This window comes from Triticum aestivum, chromosome 5D (assembly GCF_018294505.1).
Source record: "Triticum aestivum cultivar Chinese Spring chromosome 5D, IWGSC CS RefSeq v2.1, whole genome shotgun sequence".
Lineage (NCBI taxonomy): Eukaryota > Viridiplantae > Streptophyta > Magnoliopsida > Poales > Poaceae > Triticum > Triticum aestivum.
This window is the reverse complement of record NC_057808.1, coordinates 363,486,168-363,503,022: the sequence shown is the minus strand read 5'-3', so window position 1 is coordinate 363,503,022 and position 16,855 is coordinate 363,486,168. Positions and strand designations below refer to the sequence as shown.

Below are 16,855 nucleotides of genomic sequence, written 5' to 3'. Positions count from 1 at the left end.
CATAGGTAGGGAATATCACTGTTCAACCGTCCAACAACGATTCCCTCGGTATTGAAGTTAAGGGGTGAACGAAGTGATACGTTAAAGATGGAAAAGTGGACTTTTCTCTACAGATGTAGAGTTTGTCTCGACTCTCGAAATTGACATGTGGGATCAAAGCCCTTGTATCTTGCAATTTGCAAGCAACATGAACGGCGAGCGTCCGCAAACGCAAACACGTGTGTAGGGAGGAAGCACCATCGGAGACGAAACCAAAGCAGCAAAAACACCTTCTCCGGTTAATAATCCAATCATCGCACGGAAACACCACGTCTCGTCTCTCCATGTAGCAAAAGCAATTGGTAGCAGAAGAAAGACGCCACGCAAAGCCCAGTCCGGCGTCGCCTCCTCCTCCTCCGGCGATAGGGTTTCTCCCGATGGAGCAGCCCTCCACCTCCTCGCCGGCGGCGCCGCCCCCGCGGCGGCCGCCGACGAAGGTCCGGCTGCGGCGCCAGAGGCTCGAGGCGCTCCTGCAGGAGCTCCGCCGCACGCTCGACGGGCTGGGCGACGCCGATCTCGGCGCCTCGCTCTCCGACGTGGACGCCGGCTCCGAGGCGCCCGGGTACGGGGACAGCGAGGGCGGCGACGACGACGGTGACGGTGACTCGGCGGCTTCGATGGCGAGCGATTCCGACCGCGCCACGGACCAGGTACGGACGCGGCGAGGTTTGGGACTTCCGAGCCTGAAAAATTCAGACCATGAGGCATTAATGAATTGCATTAACTGGCGTGTAACTGTTGAGCAATTGCGGTAATTCGACCAAGTTCTCGTTATTTCAGGTTAGTCGAACGAACTTGGTCGGTTATTGGCCATCTGGATCTGAATTGGGGGTACCTTTGTTTCCGTAACTAGTTAAAAAGTGCTTCCATACTCATATTTGTATGTGGTTCCTCTGCCTGGTGAGTGCTGACTGCGGACTAGTTGTGAACATCTGGAGTCAGATAGTCTACCATGAGAAGATGCCCTTTTATTAGAAGCAGGATCAGATGCAGTGAGGTTATCCAAAGTAAAGATGTTGACATCTGTGATGGTGGAACAGTGGAATGTGATGGTTTAGGCTAAACATCTTCTTAGTATTCATAAACTAGGAATGCAACTGCCGTTAACAGGGGGTGAGGAACAAGGATCAGTATAGCACGTGCAATCATTTTTCTATTTTGCATGTTATTATGCCCACTTTTCCCATTTAGAATGTGTGCCGAACAATCTCATTTCACTTTGATTTTATTTTCTCGAGTGATATGAGGGAGAGCATGGAGAGTTTTTATTATAGTTCATGTTGCTATGAAGCTGTTAGCTGTCCCAACGCTCTGAAGTCTGAACGGCTTGCTTTCACCTTGCAGGTGTTTGATCTCCTTAAATCTAGGTTTGAATCACCAGAATTTCTTCAGGAGTTCCATGAAATTCAAAAGTCTGTATTTCAAAACGGGGCAGGTATGCCTCTACTGAATGCACTTGTTATTACTGCTGGTAGTGCCTGCAATGTATCTAAGTATGGACACCTAAATAACTCATGCAGTGGAATGTTGTGTTTCGCATATCTTTTTATTTTACCTTTCTCGAAATAGAGTTGTGATACTCTAAATTCATTCGATGTTCTTTGCTACAGTTGAATTGGATAAATCATGGGATGTGATAAAGGCGGGAGATGTGTGGGAAGATGATGACGACAATGGATATGTTCTTGTTAAGCCAGAGGATGCAGCTGAAGGGATAGCTTTCTTTGTAGCCACATACTTATCGACACTTACAAAAACCAAGGTAGGAATGCCCTGCTATTTTCACTTCAATGTGATTCTATCATCACCTCAAAACCTTTGTTCCTGTTCCCTTATTATGTGGTTTGATGCAATAAACAATCATTGATTTAACGTCTGTCCACATGATAATCGATATATTTGAGAAAAATTGGTTCATTTCCATGTCATACATATCTCTTCATAAGAGATGCCCCAGTCACCATGTTCCGGACTTGATATACTTGTGCTGCTCTTCTCTATAATATCTCGTGTCGTTTTTTTTACCGAGTCGTTTCTCTTCATGTATGTGAGTTGATCTAACATCTGATCCATGAATATCTCATGTTCTACAGGAATTATCTCCTGATCGACTTCAAAAAGGTTTGCTCTCTCTTTTCTTTGTTCATCAGAATGATTACTCGAATCATTTCAATGTAAGATCTCATGCTGAACTTCATCACCGCTCTTCTGCCAGCCCTTAAGAAGACATTTTCAGCCGAGAAGAGAAAAGGCAAACTTCGGAAGGCATGGGATGGGACAAAAGTCATTTATAACGTAGCTTCATGGGGTGCCACAGCTGTTGGGTAAGTTATTTCGCTAACCTTGGACATGAACTTTCGAGAAATGTTTACCCAACCTGCATGGCTTGTTACTAAGCTTGAGTTCCCCCCGAGGGAAATACTGCAAATTAGTTTTCTGACCAATCCTCAGCGGCTAATTTCATTTCACAAAGCACACGAGCTGGTGATGAGCATAGTCAAATGTACTGCCAGCTATGTCTTCAGAGTTTGTCTCGGTCATCCATTTGGTAATCTCATCCAACCTAGTGGGTTACATATTGCTGCAAGCTTCAAAATGCTCCTGAAGAGGTTATGCTCTATTAGTCTTCACTAGTACTACTACTAATTAACCCTGGGAGCAGATATGTGATATGTGTTAGCCCCATGATTGATCACTTCCAAGATCTGATGGAGTCAACTAATCATAATTTGGGGCATCGATCGGGGATTGGGACCTGTTCGGACAAGGGGCAGTCACACCCTTAAAAATTGCATCTACAGTAGATAATAAATTACTAACAGCCTTATTTCATTTGTAAGTACTGCATGTATACATAATACATATCCTGTGTAATCTGATTGCAGTGCACATTTTTCATGGTAACAGCATCTACAATAACCAAGCAATTCTAAAGGCAGCAGGCACAGCCATTCAGATGTCCTGGCGTGTGGTGTCCAAGTTCCTGTGAGTGATGGGTGGTGGTGATTGTTGTTACTGGCGTGCTACATTTATTTAGGTAAAGGAGTACCACATTGGTTGGAAAAATGTCTGAGTAGTTGATATACTGCCGATTGAAGAATTGAGGTCTAGAGTTTAGGTCTATTTGGATGCTTGAAGGATTGAGGCTTAGCGTTTATGTTTGTTGATTGAAGGCTCGGAAGCCCATTTAAATAAATTATGTTGTTGCTCGAATGTAAATAGGCCATTGATTTGGCCGCGTGAAGCAACTGAAGCTCAGCATATGTATCCCCAAAATGTAAATATGACATTCATGTCAACAACATTGCATTGGTGCCAGTATTAACTTTGTGAATCACCTGCACCAAATGAATATACCCACTTGTTTGGATATTTTTATTCCCATGCCAGAAAAGGCATATGCTCAAATTGGTTGCAAACAATTGTACTACCAGATGTGTGTCGAATGGAGCTTGACAGAATACAGTGGTGATATTGAAACTCAGTAACATCCTCCATTGTTTTGTAACTGGTGGCACTTAAAACCGAAAATCTGTACCCTAAAGCACAAGGAGCAATCGTGCCATCACAACCAAATAAGAAACTAATGGCACATCTGGAGCACACAAGCCCAGCCACTGGTGTTGTTCCTTTTATTCTGGGAGACCCACCCAATTTTACACAGATCCAAAACGCAAAGATGAAGGGGGTAATCATAGGTCGTCTACATTGCATTCTCCAAGGTAAACCTTGACGCTTCGAGGAGAACCGCAGCTACCTTCCGCTATAAGTGCTCTATCGTTGGCTGCCATGTGCTGAATTATTTTGTATATCATCTCAATCTGATGCAAATAAAACACATAATGCACGAGTTAAGATATCGCAAAATAGAAGTTGGCAAAAAACAAAAGGCATGAGAAAGGTGAAATTACATCTTCAGGGCAATGGCAACGATCTGCGATTTGCTCCAGGGTCAATGGTTCAGCAGGGTCTTTGCAGCTGAAAGAGAACAAGAAACATATATGACCAACAGGAATCTAAGCACCCCCAGAAGGAGCATTTATAGGATTAATCAACGGAAGTCAAAGTGCAGGCATAAGTCAACAATATTTCATGTCTTCAGCAGTTCTGCTAATAACCTGGAATTCTGTGATGTGCTGAAATTGAAAGCACATTGCAGTGAAACTAACAATAAGAGATGCTTGTCATAGGGTGAATTGCAAACCATGACTGCGAGTTAAGTCAAATTTAACCGAGTGGGGCACCATTTGGTTGCAGCGTCAATGGTTCAGCAGGGTCAACAAAATCTGTAATAGGACTCCCTTAGGGCCAAAGTGCATCAATGGCTATGATGGCCTTCGGGAAAATGGTCGCAAATGATAAGCAAATTTAGTCCATAAACAGAAAATCTAGCACACCTAAGCTTTAGATGTATCTGGTCTGAGACAGTACAGTACTCTACGAGAGGAATGCAATGGGATGGATGGTACAGGCTGCCTGCGCCCAAAAGCGATGATTCACTTGTTCCCTTGTCTATAGGGACCTTGTGGCATACAACCGCCACGACTCTTGCGTTATAGCCGCCTCTTTCTCTCTTACTTTTGACTGTCTCGTGGACGGACGAAAGAAGGGAAGTTACAGAAGGGGGCAGTGAAGGCTCGCAAAGTAGTTCAGTAGCTGGTCCAAGAGGATGATCAGCCACACTAGGACTGAGAAACGGCCCAGACTCCTACGGGAGGCAGCAGTGGGGAATTTTCCGCAATGGGCGAAAGCCTGACGGAGCAATGCTGTGTGGAGGTGGAAGGCCTACGGGTCTGTCAACTTTTTTCTCGGAGAAGAAACAATGACGGTATCTGAGGAATAAGCATCAGCTAACTCTGTGCCAGCAGCCGTGGTAAGACAGAGGATGCAAGCGTTATCCGGAATGATTGGGCGAATGGGCGTAAAGCGTCTGTAGGTGGATTTTCAAGTCCGCCTGTTCAAGCAGCAGTCTTGCTATCTGGTGGCATGTAACTGTCAATCATAATCCATGAAGAATTTCTGAAATCTAGATTATTCTAAACATTTTCACATTCAGCAGGTAACAGGGCATGCATACTATGTAATCTAAACATTGCCTGGAATACTACGCAAAACAAGTACAGCTTCATCAAAGAACAAAAAATGTAATACTCCCTGTCAAAAAACGTCTTATATTGAGATACAGAGGGAGTAAGAGATTTCATACCTGGCCTCATTCAGAACAGTCAGCACCCTTTTCTGAAGGGCCAATACCTCTCCTGCTGCTTTTTTCCCTGCCTCGACACCTGCATCATACAGCATATATAATGATAAGAATAACAACAATAAGTTATGGATCCTGAGCAATAATAGTGCATCTTGAGTATAGTACCAGGCTGATGATATGCATTGATGTTTACTAAAGAAGCATAAATTCCAACTGCACGTTCATAGAGTGCAACCAGTGCTCCAACAGCTCTGGGAGTTACTTCTTCCACAGTAACGGAGATGGACTCTCGGTCATTAGAATAAAGAGCAGAACGTGTACCCTGCGAGGTATAGGTTCCTCTGTCATTAATCATCGTACTAGTGCACAAATTAACATAATTCTATCTCTTAAAATCTGAACTCTAAAGACAAACCTGCAACATCCCAAACAAGTAGTCACCACATGTCACTCCAGGTTCAAGCTCCCAATCATGACCGGGAGGCCTGTCACGCAAAACCTCGATAAAAGTAACGAAGAAGTTGTGCACCCCTTCTCTTAGCTGTTGAATGTAGCTGCGACCATAGACAGTTCAGTAAAAGTTGCACTTTAACCAAAGCAAGTAATGTAAAAAAATAAGTGTGAACTTACGCATGTTGGTCTGTGCTTCCTTTGTTACCATATACAGTTAGCCCTTGATTAACCTGCCATTAAAAATTTATATGCTTAACAAAGCACACAACTGAGCACAAAATCTGGCAGCTGGTAGTGTAGATACAGAACATCAGGTACTGGGGGTAGAGAAGCAAGGATACATACCCGATTGCCGTCAAGGTCGTATTCTTTCCCAAGAGATTCCATGACAAGTTGTTGTAGATATCTACTCAAAAGTAGCAGACTATCCTTGTAAGGAAGTACAACCATATCCTGGAAAAGGGGTAAAGTCACTAGTAAGCAAAATACTGAAATCAGAAACCTCGACAAAAATTGTAACGAAGGAGGCCACAAACCTTACTGCCTATTCCATCTGTAGCCCAATACCAAGATAACGCAAGTAATGCTGCTGGATTTTCCTTAACCTGGATAAGTGCAAAGCAATATTTGAGACATTCTCCATAGTCATATCATATGACCAAACTAGTCTATACATCAAAAATACCATACCACGGTGTTCCTGGTCTCCTCATCCATTAGTGCTGCACCAACTAGCATTTCCTTGACATCGATACCCTGGTAAGTGCCAAACACCACTCATGTTAATCTGGAATTTCATGGAAGTCTGCTTCTCTGCAATACGGGAAAGTGGAAGACAAGGCACTGACCTGTAATGCAGCTGGAAGTAACCCCACCGCTGACAATTCTGATGTTCTACCACCAACCCAGTCAAACATAGGAAATCGATCTAACCATCCCTCTATTCTGGCAGTGTTATCTAATAGAGAATTTTCTTGAGTGATTGCAACACCCTGCAAAACAGATGTGTCATCAAATATTAGTTGTATAACAATAAGGCTGTGGGCAATCTGTTTCCGTCTTAAAAAATTGTATGATTGTCTTATGCACTGGCGTTCTTTGTGACAAGAGAGTGCCACAAAAGCTAAAAGGCAGGTGCTATAGGACGGCGATTCGACCCGCGATGTTGTATGACGCTGAGTGTTGGCCAACTAAAAGGCGACATGTTCAACAGTTAGGTGTAGCGGAGATGCGCATGTTGAGTTGGATATGTGGCCGCACAAGAAACGATTGGGTCCAGAATGATGATAAACATGAGAGAGTTGGGGTAGCACCAATTGAAGAGAAGCTTGTCCAACATCGTCTGAGATGGTTTGGGCATATACAGCGCAGGCCTCCAGAAGCTCCAGTGCATAACGGATCGTTAAAGTGTGCTGATAATGTCAAAGAGAGGTCGTGGTAGACCAAACTTGACATGGGAGGAGTCCGTAACGAGAGATCTGAAGGAATGGAATATCACCAAAGAACTAGCCATGGACAGGGGTGCGTGGAAGTTAGCTATCCACGTGCCAGAACCATGATTTGGTTTCGAGATCTTATGGGTTTCAGCTCTAACCTACCCCAACTTGTTTGGGACTAAAGGCTTAGTTGTTGTTGTTGTGTCTTATGCACAGTTTTCACACTGGTTTAGAAAAGTCAATTGTATTATCAACATGAATGCTTACTTATTGAGCATTGACAATGACCACAAAATTATGTATTGATGCATCGAATCCATAGAGAATCGAGTTATACGACACAACTAAAATACTACAAACGTGGTAAGAACTGGATCCAGGGCAGTTCATACAGATTCTCTCCTTGTCACTAGTCTGTACATGAAACATGAGACAAATCATTTCAGTATACGTCACAACCCTGATAGGATGGCATCAGCATCTATAATAAATTAACAGTCCAGAGTAATATTCACTGGTTGCAGTTAAAGATTAGCCCAACGTACAGCATTTGCCATTTCAATATATGAATTAACATGCAAAAGGGGAAAAAAGAACTGAGGTCAAAACCTGTTTTGAAAAATCCAGTCCAGCATCTCTGAAGGCTTTTTGTACTTCTAGTAGACCATTCCGGGTTTCAGGTGTACCACCACTCTGTACGTATAAACAAGCATGTGATGCGAACAAGTATCTAATAGCAATTGGGAAAGAGGGGCATAATAAGGAAATGTAGGAACTATATACGTACCTTAGAGATTACAATTACAAGAGTAGATTTAAGTTCCTCCCCTAGTTGAGCAATTTGATGATCAATTCCAGCAGGGTCGGTGTTGTCAATAAATCGTATCTGATATCAAGCAGAAAAAAAGGTAATGCTTATAGTGCTTGAAACACACCTAAATACACAGAATGGAAAAAAGCAATCAAGGTACATTGCGCAGATTAAAGGACTCGGGACAATACCTTCAATGGGGGGTTATCAGGCGCAAGTGCCTCGGAAACAAATTGAGGCCCCAAAGATGACCCTCCAATTCCTATAGAGAGTATTTGAGTAAAACGACCAACCTGAGACGACGGAGGTTTAATCTGCATTTTTATAGCAAAACTGGCTTGTAAGAGCTTGTAGTGAACTAATGATTAAAAGTGAAGGTACGAAAAGCCTGAATAAGCTTAACATAATCGGCACCCATCTCTTGTATGATGCACATTCCCTAAAATACAAGCAAGCCAATCTCCAAACTGTGAGTGTGCTTGCGTTATGTGTATTACAATGACAGAGCATGCTTATTACACACAAACATACTCAAGACTTCCTCATGGGTGGCATATCACAGCAATAGAATTGTACAGCAAAAACCTGTATGGTCAACTTCTTCTGATAATTTCGTCACGAATGCTTCCAGGGGCCTTGCTAGACAACTAAAGCTAGCTACCACTGGCACTCTTTCTCTGACTGACTATAAGCAGTTGCATTGCCTCAACCCACCCCTAAAATTAAGCTTTAATATCATGGCAGAGATATAAATACACAAGAGTGATAGTACCATTGCATCACAAACTCGCATACTCCTTTATCAACCCTATACTCCTCAGACCTCAGGAGTAGCAACAATTCAATTCAACTGTATGAAAAATAAAATGCAGTGAAATGCGCTGACCTTGCCAGAGACGATGTCCTGGGAGAAGGCGAGGATGTGGTCGACGGTCTTCTCGATCTTGGTGCGGAGGAAGGAGTTGGGGGCGAGGCCGGGGTCGCGGAGCCAGTAGTGGCCGACCATGCGGCCCTCGTCGGGGTTGGCGATGGCGCCCTTCTCGAGCTCCCCCATGGCGACGAAGGCCCGCTGCATGAGCGGCTCCATCCTTTGGAGGAAGTCGTCGGTGAAGCCCATCCGGCTGACGTCGACGAAGAGGCCCAGCTGCTTGTGCTGGTAGAGCCACTCGACGTAGCGGTCCCAGAGCTTGATCGGGTCCTTCTCGACCGCGCCGCCGCCCTGGGCCGGCGCCCTGGACGCGAGCGGCGGGGCCGGGGCGTGGGAGTGGGAGGAGCGGGAGAGGTCCGCGATGGAATGGGGCGCGCGGAGGCGGAGGTGGGAGGGGCGCATGAGCAGCTGCCTCCGGAGCCGCAGCCGGCACGCGGAGGAGGAGGAGGGCGGCGCCGCCGCGCCGGAGATGGACGCCATCTCCGCCGGTGGTCGCGGTGGTCTGGTTCTCGCGGCGGCTCGCTGGTCACGGGCGGCGCATCCAACTCCGAGGAGGGAGAGGGTGGGGGAGGGTTTAGTTTTGGGGAGGAGTCCACGAGGAGTTGTTGGCGTCGCTGGGCTTGGCTTTATCTGGGGGAAGACGAAGGCACCTACCACGTCACCGCGGCCGGGCGGACGCAGCCATGGCCCACAGGTCAGCGTCGGAGCGGGTGGACGCGGCCGTCTCTCCCCGCGCTCGCGGCGGCACGTGTGAGAGAAAGGTGCGGCGGTGTGGCCTCGCCGGCCGGGGGCGGAAAGATCTGAACGGACGGCGAGGGGCCGATGGTGGGTGGGGACGACGAGGATCTTTCCGTGAGGGGACAAAAACCGCGACAGAAGTGTTGCGGGTGATATTTGCGTGCGTGTTCGCGTCCGCGTGCTGGAAACGGGAATGCGATGCGTGTTTTCTTCTCTGATGATGAAATTGGGCCGTGCAGCCTTGCGCTGTGCATTTCTGGAAGGAAATCGGTTGCTTTCTGCCACGGAAGGCGACGTTCTCTAGGGGGCTGACGGAGAGAGCGAATTTTTTTTTTTTTGAGAGAGAGCGATTCTTTGTTCCGGCGATGGGGAAAGCAATTGCGATTCACTTTCGCTGCGTGTGGTTTTGCATCTCTGTTGTTGAAGACCTTGAGACTGAAAGGCCGTCGTAGACCTCTAGTTTGGTTCTGTGATGGGTCTCGTGGTTCTCATGGCATGCGTTGCACGCACCTGCGGCGGTGTGCTTTCCATCCTTCATCCAAACCTTGCTGCCATCGGGTGTGCGTTTTTTTTTTTTTTTGGATAGTAGTCAGCTAACACAAAACACACGATACAAATCCAGGTCGCTCTTGCAGCCAGTAGGATGTCCCCGCCAGTGCCAAGCCTATTTTGCTGGTAGGTCTATCTGTCTTGAAATCTCATCTATCTTCACGGTTATGATCTCGAGAAGTCCCATGAGCCTTTTCATCTTGTTGATTGATTGAACAGATGACCATTCCTTCCTCTATCTTGACCGGTAGTAGGAGTAGAATGCACTGAATTCATAACGTTGGCCCAGTTATTGTCGTCGGTAGGCTCATTTCTCATCTTTGTTGTTGTCCGTACCAATCTTCTGTCAATAGATTAATCAGGACGACCCTCCTCCGCCTTGCTGCCTGGTCGCTTCTGTAATAGCCGCCTCGCCTCGCCCCCACAGCCACAGGGCAAAAACCCCAGCCGATTCCTGCCTCATGCTCAGCGCTAACGGCCATTTAGGAAAGCGATTGCCCCCTTCCGACTATGATAGACTACTAGAGAGAGAGGCCAACTAAGCGCCTTTTAGGAAAGCGATTGCCTCCTTTGCGCTGTGATGGGTCAAAACGCTTCAGTGTTCAAAACGATCGTCAGTTTTGACACTGAGCTGCCCAGTTGACCTTACCTTTCTTCTCATGCCTCGTTCGATCGAGGTAATCGTTACGAATGCACGCCGTGGCTAAACCCAGGAAATCAAAAAATGTCTTCGACAGCGAGAGCAAGAGAAAGGAACTGTTTTCCAGAAACTGAGCATTCCTACCTTTTTTGTATGCGGAACGAAAACGGCATGATTTGTTGCCGAGGGGGCGGCGATTCTCATTGCAGCGGCGACCAACAGCCTGGCTGGCCGAGGGACAAAATAACAAACACCAACCAAAGTAGGGCACGGAAACAGAGTGACAATCAAGTTTAAAACTCTCTGATTGCACGGGAACCCTACGACAGAGACCGCGTTCGCAGCCACCTGACCTGAACCTGACGCGGCTGCACCCAACGACGGATGGCTTGAATAATTAGCCGCCCCAGCAGGCCCCATGCAATGCATAGAGCTCCGCAAGACGGCATTTGCCCCTACACTTTATTCCGACCGAGTGGCAGAAAGGCGCGATAGTCAAATGACAGGATTCGGTATAACCAATCCAGAAGCAACCACAATCTGAAGGAAGGCCTGAAATGAAGTACTAGTGTACTAATTATTCAGAACACTATTTTGTGTCGGAAAAGGGGAAGCAGGCACGGGTACCAGGTTATCTCTCCTCAAACACCGTCGGTGTTTCAGTGCGACCTCTTTTTCACTAGGGCTACAACAGACCGCTGGAAAATTGATCAGTCAGTCGTCACGAGACCCGAGCACCTGCCTCTTGATGGAGCCGATTCTCGTGATCAGCTCGTCCCTGTTTTCCTGCATCATCAGAGGTGTACAAACATCAGCCCGGTATTGGTATTTATCGATTCAAAATTGAAATTGGGCACGCTGATCACCTTAAATATCAGATATCGCGAGGTGAACCAAACCGTGAAGCCGAGGCCAACCACTTCCATCACCTGAGGAACCTGCCCATGTACAGTCATATTGTGAGATTCACAAATTTCCATACGCGTTTCGTACAGTGTTTTAGAACTTATTTAAAAGAAGGGATGTTTCTAGAGCTGGTACAATTGTTCAGTGTGACCAGGTAACTGTTTCATTAAGATCTAAACCAGATTCTATCCATTGGTGGAATCAGCAAGTTTGCACTACTCACCATTTCCAGCAAATAAACTACTCCCTCCTTCCCGAAAATGCAAGTCCTATTTGTTTTGTCCTAAATCAAACTCTCTTAAGTTTGACGAAGTTTATATTAAAAAAAATCCACGTCTACAATACCAATAGATACAGCATGAAATGTATATCCATAGTGTATTTATTTGGTATCACAGATATCGATATTTATTCTTATAAGCTTGGGCAAACTAAAAAAGGTCTTAGGACCAAAAGAATAAGACATATATTTTGCGATTCAGGGAGTATGCTCCCTTTTTAGCTATATGCTTTCTCCAAAACAAACTTTTGATTGATAATTCTTGCCTTTTTGCCATATCATGCTATTTCAAGTGTGATAAGCAAATCATAGAAGTCTAATTTTCATTTTTCCTATTCCAATCGATATCTACAAATAAATGGCAACAAGTCCAAAGCTAGCCAGTTTTCAAACCAGATACATATTATGATACAAATAAATGGCGGCATTGGGATCAGGACGGGACAAGAGTGTGAGAAATAGAAAGAAACGTACCACAGGGACTGATTCAAGTGCAGAAACCACTATTGATGATATCCAAATAGCAACAATGGCGGAGGACCCATAGACTAGAGCAGTATATGAACTGTCAGAATCCAACTACATAAGACAGTTACACATAGTTAGTCCATTAAAACTGCATTACCGCAACCAGTGCACAGAATAGCACAAAACAGCATTTTTCACAGCAAGAGCAGCCCTGAAAGAAATTTAATGGCATTTAAGAACAAAAGAGTTCCAAAATATTATATCGTCCCTGGTGAATGTAAAATATTCACTCAATCATATCAAAACTACGGCTGTATGAACTGAAAAGACTAGTAGATTTTCATTATGAAGATCCAGAAAGTAGCTTAATGTAATTATAACGGCAAAACAGTGTGACCAAATTACCAGAGATTCTGAATCCAACATATGAATTGCTGCTGTTACTCATTGTCTTTTGAAAACAAACCTTCAACTTAGTGTATCATAAAGTGTTTACCTTTAGAAATATATGCATTTCAACAGATAGTTTTTCTTTGCTTAGACGCATATGTGCCTCTATGAAAAAAAATAAAAGCACAGAGAAATCAGTTCTAACATCAGCAAAACTACTTTATTAGGATAGACTTTAGCAGTGGATGCAAAGGCAACTGTTTTTTTTTCTTTGTTCACAAAACACCCACGATTTGAATCTGGATTCTGAATTTGGAGGACAGTTATTGGTGTCTCTGCAAGTGTATGTAGGTTTGTGATGATCCCAGATGTAAGGAGCAAGAGGAGAAGGTGAACAGACTGTCATCACACATTTGCATCTCTTTAGGAGTAAAGAGAACACAATCACTCTCTAAGCATTCACTTTAGGAGATAGTATAACTAACTAAGAGCATCTCCAATAGATGATGTAAATTTGGAGATGTAAAAGTGGGCGTTGTATAATATACGTCACCAAAAAGTGCTTTTTACATCTCCAAAAAAGAACCAACTCCAACAGATGTCGTATATTTGGTGATGTAAACCTCCTACTCCAACAAATGATGTATATTTGGTGATGTAAACCTCCTACTCCAACAAATAATTTTGTCGAACACGTTGCATGCGAGGTGGAAGAAACCGGCTGGCGGCGGGTTGGAGCATTGATGGGCAGCACAAAGCCCGTCTGGGGTGGGCGGCGGGTGCTTCAACAGCCTCTGGACGGCCGGACGGCTGCCGGAGGACTCCGCTCGCGGCGACACAACGGTGGCGGCAACAACCGAGAAACGCCGGCTCGGCGGGTTGCGGTGGTCGCGCTGCCCTACTAGCCTCGGCAGCGGGCAGCAGCTACCAGGGAAGGCGGCCGTGAGCTGCTACGGCCATTACGGCCGCCGAAGCTCCGGCGAACCTCCTAATCGGCCGTGCGGTCAATGGCGGGGCGGACTCAAATCGGCGGGTCGGCGGCGGCTAGGGCGGCACGGCTTGCGGCGGGGATGTGCTGCGGGGTCGCGGCGGGGTCAGGGATGGACGGACGGGCGGCGGCGGGGGCATTTCCGGGCACAAATCACCGGCGGCAAAAGCAGGTGGTCGTCGGCGGGGCGGACTCAAATCGGTGGGTCGTCAGCGGCTAGGGTGGCGCGGCTGGCGGCTGTGATAGGCAGTGGGGTCGCGGCAGGGTCGAGGATGGACGGACGGGCGGCGGCGGCGCCGCCAGCGTTTCCAGGCAGAACGCCGGCGGCGGAGCCGGGCGGGTGGCAGGCGGGCGGGCGGAAGGGAAATGAAGGCAGTTTGCATCTCCAAGTGTTGTATTTTACATCACTTGGAAGAGGTGATGTAAATTTTTTTTTTGCATCTACATCATCTGTTGGATGGGGTTTTTGGGCCTCGGAGATGTATAAGTTAGTTATTTTTGCATTTACATCATCTATTGGAGATGCTCTAAGGAACCTCTTAGTACACATGTGACTGAAATTTCGTTAACTGCTTTCTCTCCATTGACCCCAACTCTAAATGTCCCCCTCTCCCGTAGTCGCCGCTGTCACCGCCACTGTCCATCCCTTCTCGTCAACCCGCTTTCCGACACCACCCCGTCGCATGAGGCAAGCGCGCGACCCCCACTGGCCTTCCCACTAAGCACAGAGAGCATGAGTGCATCTCGGGTGCTGGTGAACCCCAAACTCCACTCAGAAGGCCTCTCCAGCAAGGCCACCAGAGTCAGCTCTGCCTCACAACTCTAACAACCTCTTCAGCAAGGCCACCCATTCTCTCCACGGCCTCCATATCAGCTCCATCTCGCAGCTCGGGCAAGTACTTGCACCACCAGACGGGACGAAGAATCGCACAGATCGCTGTGCAAATCAAGGGCTGAAAATTACCTGAAATTTGGGTAATTTCAGGCAACTGTGCTCTACCAAATCTGTTTAAACTACCGTAACTCGATATCAAACTCCAGCAGAGTCATCACCATAACCCAAAGCTGGCAATGGCAACTTGCTTGTTTTCTGAACGTGGGACAAATCATGTGCATCCTGGAACTCATCTGAATACCGAAGCAATTATCCCCATATGCTAAACAAACACACTGAAACCTTGAGCAAGACAGACTCCTTGAATTCAAATCGGTAAAAATACCAAGGCGGGTGGACGCGCTCACCTCGACGCCGAGCTGGTTGAGAACGCTCCACGGAGCCAGCTCGCCCTGCGCCTGCCCGTCTTCCTCCCCATTGCTCGCCTCCCGGCCGAAACCATCCAGCCCCTCCCGCTTCGCCGGCGGCGGCGCCGGCCACTCGGGCTTCTCGGAGACCAGAGGTCTGAACCCGTCCGAGTCCTTGGTCGCACGCACGGCCAGCAGCGAGGCTCCGGCGCGGCCAAAACCTTGAGCAGGGCTAGGGTTTTAGCTCTCGTACTTGCATTTTCACTGGATCCGAAAGTGAGAGGCGGAAGCTGGCGCACCTTGCTGTGGCAGGGAGCTCGGCGCGGGGCGGGGAGGGAGGCGCACGAGCGCGGCGCCGGCGTGCGAAGCGGACGGAGCCATCGGAGATTTTTCCTTTTCCAAGCTTGTATCTGTGCTCGAGCGAGACTGGGGGTGGCGAGGTTTCCGGAGGAGCTCAGAACAACACTGCCTGTCTGTGTACTGGCTGTCGCGCACCGAGCGGAGGGTGGCGCGGGCTGGCGGCCCTGCGTGGGCCGTTTGGGGGTTGGGCTGGTTGAGAGGGGCCGCGCGGTAAAGAACAACCTTTGGGCTTGTTCTCTGCTGTGATGGAGAGCAAAGTGCGGAGAAAAATGACGGGCATTGTGCTGTGACATGGACGACGCGCCCTCCTGATAGAAAGGCTTTCTCTTCTAAAAAAAAAAAAGATAGAAAGGCTTTCTCGAGTCCAGGGCGGCTTTGGTTGTGAAGAAACTCTAAAGTTTTTTTTGCGGGTAAAGCAACTCTAAAGTTGTACACGCTCTAGCAATATCAGCAATATCAGGAGCCTCCCGGTTCATCTCTCTCTTCTCATGCTAAAAATTGATAGCTTCGAAATCTTCAAACTTCTTCTTTATGTCTTGAATAACAGTTGAGCTGGTTCCCAAATATGGGCTCTTCGGGTGCTTTACAGTTGCTTCACAATCGGTCGCCACAGGTATCCTTCTGGTGTAAAGATCATATGACAGTGCAAGACCTTCGTTGAAAGCCATAGCTTCCAAAATCCCCGGCTCAACTTGGCCCTGAACATTCACTGCTGAAGCTCCCAATAGTTGACCCTGATCGTCTCGACGGAAGATACATGGATGGACCTTTTATGCCAAGGACATCGTGATTAGATCATGTGTGCCCCTATCACTTGTCGAGCATCAATGTGTCAATGTTGGGTTTTGGCATGACACGAGCAACTATTGTGAAATTATGGCCATGGGAACCACCAGGAGGCTAATTGATCGAATAGCATCTTAGATGCGACCGAGTTCAAGCCAACACATGACGTGGTTGTCGGTGTCAAAACCGGCCGATCTCGGGTAGGGGGTCCCGAACTGTGCGTCTGAAGATCGAAGGTAACAGGAGACAAGGGACACGATGTTTACCCAGGTTCGGGCCCTCTTAATGGAGGTAATACCCTACTTCCTGCTTGATTGACTTTGATGAGTATAGGAGTTACAAGAGTTGATCTACCTCGAGATCGTAATGGCTAAACCCTAGCTGTCTAGCCTATGTAAATTCGGATAGCCTCTACGGACTAAACCCTCTGGTTTATATAGACACCGGAGGGGCCTAGGGTTGTACAGGGTCGGTTTACAGAGAAAGGAAACTACACATCCGGACGTCAAGCTTGCCATCCACGCAAAGGAGAGTCCCATCCGGACACGGGGGAAAGCCTTCTATCTTGTATCTTCATGGCCCATCAGTCCGGCCCATGCTACACAGCCCGGACACTCGAGGACCCCATAATCCAG

At 47.1% G+C, this 16,855-nt stretch overlaps 3 protein-coding genes across 4 annotated transcripts; 1 reads left to right on the top strand and 2 right to left on the bottom strand.

Moving 5' to 3' along the window:
- The first annotated feature begins 216 nt into the window (after positions 1 to 216).
- On the top strand, positions 217 to 3,417 carry LOC123121779 (uncharacterized). 2 transcript variants are annotated; one of them, XM_044541826.1, is made up of 6 exons: positions 217 to 689; positions 1,384 to 1,474; positions 1,650 to 1,801; positions 2,133 to 2,160; positions 2,255 to 2,363; positions 2,925 to 3,417. In XM_044541826.1, exons 1-6 carry the CDS (start codon positions 417 to 419, stop codon positions 2,941 to 2,943), a joined length of 672 nt encoding a protein of 223 aa, XP_044397761.1. In that variant the 5' UTR covers positions 217 to 416; the 3' UTR covers positions 2,944 to 3,417. The 2 variants fall into 2 exon arrangements, with proteins under 2 accessions (XP_044397761.1, XP_044397760.1); XM_044541825.1 differs by having other exon boundaries at positions 222 to 689; positions 2,947 to 3,417.
- LOC123121778 (glucose-6-phosphate isomerase 1, chloroplastic) lies at positions 3,388 to 9,739 on the bottom strand. Its single transcript, XM_044541824.1, has 14 exons — positions 8,832 to 9,739; positions 8,137 to 8,259; positions 7,922 to 8,020; positions 7,744 to 7,827; positions 6,547 to 6,690; positions 6,389 to 6,454; positions 6,235 to 6,303; positions 6,044 to 6,151; positions 5,876 to 5,928; positions 5,661 to 5,799; positions 5,411 to 5,567; positions 5,246 to 5,324; positions 3,951 to 4,017; positions 3,388 to 3,860 (listed from the first exon to the last, which is right to left on the bottom strand). Exons 1-14 carry the CDS (start codon positions 9,351 to 9,353, stop codon positions 3,732 to 3,734), a joined length of 1,839 nt encoding a protein of 612 aa, XP_044397759.1. The 5' UTR covers positions 9,354 to 9,739; the 3' UTR covers positions 3,388 to 3,731.
- Positions 9,740 to 11,189: 1,450 nt separating this feature from the next.
- LOC123121781 (protein CURVATURE THYLAKOID 1D, chloroplastic) lies at positions 11,190 to 15,572 on the bottom strand. Its single transcript, XM_044541827.1, has 5 exons — positions 15,374 to 15,572; positions 15,075 to 15,295; positions 12,461 to 12,565; positions 11,667 to 11,738; positions 11,190 to 11,586 (listed from the first exon to the last, which is right to left on the bottom strand). Exons 1-5 carry the CDS (start codon positions 15,453 to 15,455, stop codon positions 11,515 to 11,517), a joined length of 552 nt encoding a protein of 183 aa, XP_044397762.1. The 5' UTR covers positions 15,456 to 15,572; the 3' UTR covers positions 11,190 to 11,514.
- Between the last annotated feature and the right edge of the window lie 1,283 nt (positions 15,573 to 16,855).

What these genes read in the sequence shown, in the direction of transcription:
- LOC123121779 (XM_044541825.1), top strand. Translation starts at nt 417, where the DNA reads ATGGAGCAGCCCTCCACCTCCTCGCCGGCGGCGCCGCCCCCGCGGCGG. An exon ending in CCGACCGCGCCACGGACCAG is followed by an intron (nt 690 to 1,383) that starts GTACGGACGCGG and finishes TTCACCTTGCAG; the next exon opens with GTGTTTGATCTCCTTAAATC. An exon ending in TGTATTTCAAAACGGGGCAG is followed by an intron (nt 1,475 to 1,649) that starts GTATGCCTCTAC and finishes TCTTTGCTACAG; the next exon opens with TTGAATTGGATAAATCATGG.
- LOC123121778 (XM_044541824.1), bottom strand. Translation starts at nt 9,353, where the DNA reads ATGGCGTCCATCTCCGGCGCGGCGGCGCCGCCCTCCTCCTCCTCCGCG. An exon ending in TTGTAATTGTAATCTCTAAG is followed by an intron (nt 7,828 to 7,921) that starts GTACGTATATAG and finishes TTATACGTACAG; the next exon opens with AGTGGTGGTACACCTGAAAC. An exon ending in ACTGTTCTGAATGAGGCCAG is followed by an intron (nt 4,018 to 5,245) that starts GTATGAAATCTC and finishes GTTCTCTTTCAG; the next exon opens with CTGCAAAGACCCTGCTGAAC.
- LOC123121781 (XM_044541827.1), bottom strand. Translation starts at nt 15,455, where the DNA reads ATGGCTCCGTCCGCTTCGCACGCCGGCGCCGCGCTCGTGCGCCTCCCT. An exon ending in GAGCTCCCTGCCACAGCAAG is followed by an intron (nt 15,296 to 15,373) that starts GTGCGCCAGCTT and finishes GCCCTGCTCAAG; the next exon opens with GTTTTGGCCGCGCCGGAGCC. An exon ending in CACTTGAATCAGTCCCTGTG is followed by an intron (nt 11,739 to 12,460) that starts GTACGTTTCTTT and finishes GTACATGGGCAG; the next exon opens with GTTCCTCAGGTGATGGAAGT.